The sequence below is a fragment of the Poecilia latipinna genome, unplaced genomic scaffold, assembly GCF_001443285.1.
Source record: "Poecilia latipinna isolate Pla-1442-1.1 unplaced genomic scaffold, P_latipinna-1.0 Scaffold257, whole genome shotgun sequence".
Classification (NCBI taxonomy): Eukaryota; Metazoa; Chordata; class Actinopteri; order Cyprinodontiformes; family Poeciliidae; genus Poecilia; species Poecilia latipinna.
This window is the reverse complement of record NW_015112873.1, coordinates 248,544-252,851: the sequence shown is the minus strand read 5'-3', so window position 1 is coordinate 252,851 and position 4,308 is coordinate 248,544. Positions and strand designations below refer to the sequence as shown.

General features: G+C 39.2%; 2 protein-coding genes across 5 annotated transcripts in view; one reads left to right on the top strand and one right to left on the bottom strand.

The window, feature by feature from the left end:
* The window catches only part of brpf3b (bromodomain and PHD finger containing, 3b), a 22,764-nt gene extending 21,001 nt beyond the window's left edge, over positions 1–1,763 (top strand). Inside the window, exons 13-14 of one of the 2 annotated variants that reach the window (XR_001425053.1) lie at positions 633–977; positions 1,029–1,763. Coding sequence is in view for 1 of the 2 variants with exons in the window: in XM_015033111.1 (XP_014888597.1) it covers positions 633–816 (184 nt within the window). In the remaining variant the exon portion in view is untranslated. Of the gene's footprint in view, positions 1–632 lie in introns of both variants that reach the window. The other variant, XM_015033111.1, reaches the window with a different exon arrangement.
* Positions 1,764–2,591: 828 nt separating this feature from the next.
* nr1h5 (nuclear receptor subfamily 1, group H, member 5) overlaps positions 2,592–4,308 on the bottom strand; it is a 26,081-nt gene continuing 24,364 nt past the window's right edge. For all 3 annotated transcript variants that reach the window (XM_015033107.1, XM_015033108.1, XM_015033110.1), the window contains 3 exons: positions 4,070–4,159; positions 3,874–3,987; positions 2,592–3,041 (listed from right to left, as the gene is read on the bottom strand). In XM_015033107.1, the coding sequence (XP_014888593.1) occupies positions 2,836–3,041; positions 3,874–3,987; positions 4,070–4,159 (410 nt within the window). In that variant the 3' untranslated portion in view covers positions 2,592–2,835. The remainder of the gene's footprint in view (positions 3,042–3,873; positions 3,988–4,069; positions 4,160–4,308) is intronic.

The window sequence follows — 4,308 nt, the reverse complement described above, 5'->3', positions numbered from 1 at the left end:
CCCCGCCCCCCCCCCCCCCTTTCCCACCCCCCCCCCCCCCCCCCCCCCCCCCCCCCCATCAAAGAAGATATAGGCTGCTTGCTCTGCATATTATTTTATCATTAATATTATTGTTGCTATTATGACTGTTGTTGATGTTTCTGTATTTATAATCGGAAATCATTCACAGACAAACACATCACAGTGTTTTTTTTTAATGTTGGTTTATTACATGAAATCCTATTGGAGCAAATTTAAGCATGAGAGTCAAAATGACATACATGTAATTGACCTTGAATCAGTCTACATTGATTGGGTTGAATTGTACTAACAGACTATTTCTCTATATAAATGGATATTTTTCTAAAGTTCCTTGAGATTCCATTTGTTGTGAACTGATGAGTTGAAATGTGGTTTTATTGTAAGAACGTTAAAAAGATCGAGGAGTTTGAGTAGATTCCAGAGTAATTAGTGCTTGTTGTTCATTTCTAAAGTGACGTCTGTAAGAAAGATGTGCTTCTTTAATAAAATACACATAAAAACCACATGTATTTTGACCAAATAAAGGTGAAGTTATCTTTGTTCTGATGATTACTCCTTTTTAAAAAAAAAAAAACTCCTTCACGGTCCGAACTCTGTCTCTGGTGTTTCAGGCAGTGGCTCCCCCGCGACAAATTGACACACCTGGGCGTCGACGACACGGCGGACAAGCTGCGCATCATGGAGGGTCGCAAGTCCAGCATCCGCAAGTCCGTCCAGGTGGCGTACGACCGCGCCATGATCCACCAGAGCCGAGTCAGCCACAGCCACTGCTTCGTCACCTCCAGCTACCTGTAGACGCCGCGGAGCAGCTGCCGGGTCCCAGACTGAGCCGCCGGTGTCTGACAGAACCTGCTTCGTGTCATTAGGGAGATGATGTGTAAATGAAGTTACATTAAGCCTCACGTTGCTGCAGTAAGCGTTAATTCCCCCTCTTTCAGGGACATTCAGAGGTGTGTGTGTGCTCAACTCCAGCTGGATATCAGGAATCAAATGTAAAAGAGCCTGAGGTTCTGCTAATCCTGCTGCTGAGGGATCAAGCCATTAGGAAAGAGATTTAAAAAGAGCTGCCGGAGACCGATAAACACATCACTGCCTTCTTTTATACAATAGATTTTCTATGTTTTAAACTTTTTACAAAAAGACTCATGTATATTTTACTGGTAGTTTTTGTACATACGACTTTGCGTTATCAAGCTCATTCTAATTTAATGTTTTTAAATGCGTACTTCAATCAGCCTTCTGAAGGGCGAGGCGAGACTCGCCATGAAATAATTCCTGCAGTGTATGGATATTTGTCTTTACTGTAAATTAACTATAGTTAGTGTTTTGCATTGTTGTGTAATCTTGGCATTCGACAAAATGAGCCGATGCTCTTTATATTTGAAATCTCTTTTGATACAGAGAAATAATTTATTTATGGAAGACAAAAACTATAGAAATAAAGTTATATTGATTAAATTGAGAGATCTTATTTAAGAAAAAAAATGGAGTGAGGTTTTTTTAATTGAAAAGCAGATAGTATTTTAACAGATTTTTGCTGATTTGTTTTTTTTCTATACCAAGCACAAGCTTTTGACTTTGACCCACTCAATGTTTCTATTTATTTCCTAGAGCCCAATTTCATCCAGTGAAAAGTTCACCCTGATAAGCTTATCGCTAATGTTTATATTTTACCAGCTCACCAAAATTCTTAACCAGTTTCCACATTTTGGAAAATATTCTATTAAAAAAATGTTTATGTATCTGGAGTCCTGTGGATTTTTTTCACTAGTCATCTGTCATATACTTTGTTTTATGTCTCAGGCTCAGGCTAACAGTTGTGGTATAACTATAAAAAAAAACTATCAGTTTTATGTTAGCAAATTCAAATTAAACCCAGAGATTCCTATAAGGTCTGAGAATGCACACTGTTCAGACAATTTTATGATGGAAAAAAAAAAAACATTCATCTGTTTGAGGTTACAGGTTGGGTAGGTTACAATTACCCAAATTCCTCAGCTTTGGCTGAGGAATTTGGGTAATTAACAAAACCACAAACCCCATAATGAATGGAACTGGTGAGGCCTGAGTATACTGGTTTGTTCCCACAAGCCTGCAAAAGAATTCATAATCAGCTGGTGGATTTCCTATTTTATTTATCTTGCTTTTTATGTCATTAAGTTGATTGAATTCACTATTTTACGTTTTTATTGAGCTGATTTAACGTTGATTCATCTCACAATTGTACATTGATGCAACTTCATTCTATGCAGTTTTGTAGCTTTAAATGAAAAGCTAAGTATAAAGAATAACTGACAAATTTACATTTTATTAAACTTACAATTTTACTTTTTTGTTTTTTTTTAGTTGCTTTAGCTGATTCAACTCAATTTATTGCCGCTTGGTTTTTAATTTTTTCAGTCTTCAGTTTAAGGGTTGGAACTGTTCCTCAAATATTGCTACTCAGATGCTCTGTCTACACTGAAGAAGATTCACTCACCTCTGAATATTGAATGTTTGAAGTGGCTGGTCATTTGCATAATTTTCTTTCTTAATTTTTATTTAATAGTTAAACTTTTACAAATGTAGAGGCAACACTTTATTTTAAAACTGTTCAATAAAACAAACTGTCCTGATAGAGTTTATTGCAACAGCTTCCAACACATATTAAAAAAAGATTGTTTACAACAATCTAAAACCTCTGAAGCTAGTGACCAAAGGGCAAGTCGGATGAAAAACCCCCCAAAAAAGTCATTTGTTGGTCCATTTCTCGGATCTCAAAAAGACAGAGAGATGTTCTTTTTCATGTCTTCACACATGAAGACGGTGTCTGCATCAGTGTGCATGCTGATGTCCTGTCAGGAGGAGGTAGTTGTGATGGAGGGTGCGCAGCTCCGTCAGTCTGCCCAGCAGGCGGCCGAAACGCTGCGGCCCTCTGCGACCTGTTGCTCCGGTCTGGGCCCCACACACCCTGGACAGCAGGTCCAGGATCAGCTCCTGCATTTTCTCCACACCACTGACCGCCTGCAGGGACGCTCGATCTGCACAAAAAACAAAAAGAAATCATATGTTCAAAGCATCCATAACCTTTTTCACAGTTTGTCTTGTCAAACAGACAAAACTCAGGCTGTTTAGTGACAGACCAATGCAAAGTGCCTCATAACTGTGAAAAGAAAACTTTTTTTTATACAAGTTAAAACCTAAAAAATGTGGTTTCATTTACTTGACTTCATGTTGATTTATGAAGTCTGTTTATGAGAACATCTGCATTTTTGGCTGCATGAATAAGGGCAACAAAACACAAAAATACCTTGAAAACAAACAAAGACAGCAACAAAAAAAAACCCTAAAGATTTAAAAAGAAATAATCAACTAATGCTATTTTAAAAGCAACCAAGTGCCTGTCTGTTTTAAGCCTGGAAAATGTTGAGAGTTGCAGCCTGTTTGATGTGTCGGACAGTTTGCAATGTAGTTAAGAAGCTACAAATTCCCTACAAGAAGTTGTCTAATTAACAACAGAGTCTACGTTTGATACACAGCTGCTCTAGAGTTGCTATAAAACAATCTTCTATCCATTATCAGAAAATAAAAAGAAGGGAACACTAATCAGAGAAGCAGCCAAAAGGGCTACGATAACTCTGGAGGAGCTGCAGAGATCCACAGCTCAAGAGCAAGAATCTGTAGAAAACACATTAAGGCATTAAAATTTAAGAGGTTGAAACAGACTGGAAAACAACTCTAAACATGCAGCCGGAGCTGCAGGGATTTGCATAAACTAAATGAGACCATTTGTCACAATGAGAGGTCCATTCAGAGACTTTGTGTTAACCAGAACAATTGCAGGCAGAGTTTCACTAACTGGACATTTCTGACCTGAGCAGAGCAGAGCCGTGGCGGTAAGCAGAGTGTACTCAGCTTCTGTCACACGCAGCACTGCCATGCTGTGCAGGAAGTTCAGCACCGAGCCGAGGAGATCCTCGCTGCATCCTGTCCAAACAGAAAGCAGGTCCTATTATTGAACCTATCATGTCCCAGGGTGTGGAGATTAAAGAGTTTGCAATGAGCTGACCTGAGCTGACCGGCATCCTGAGGTCCAGGTTTTCCTTCGGGTCCAGGTTTCTGTGCCATCCATAAGCGGAAGCACTGAAAAGCTGCGAGACTGATCACAAGAGTTACAGTTATTCTGAATCTGTGTGTTTCATGTTTCTGAGTGCATCCTCTTCTTTTCTAGTCGTGTGTGTGAGTGCGTTTGTTTGTAATACCTTGTGGGGACGATTTTCCTGACATATACTACGTTGTGGGGACCAA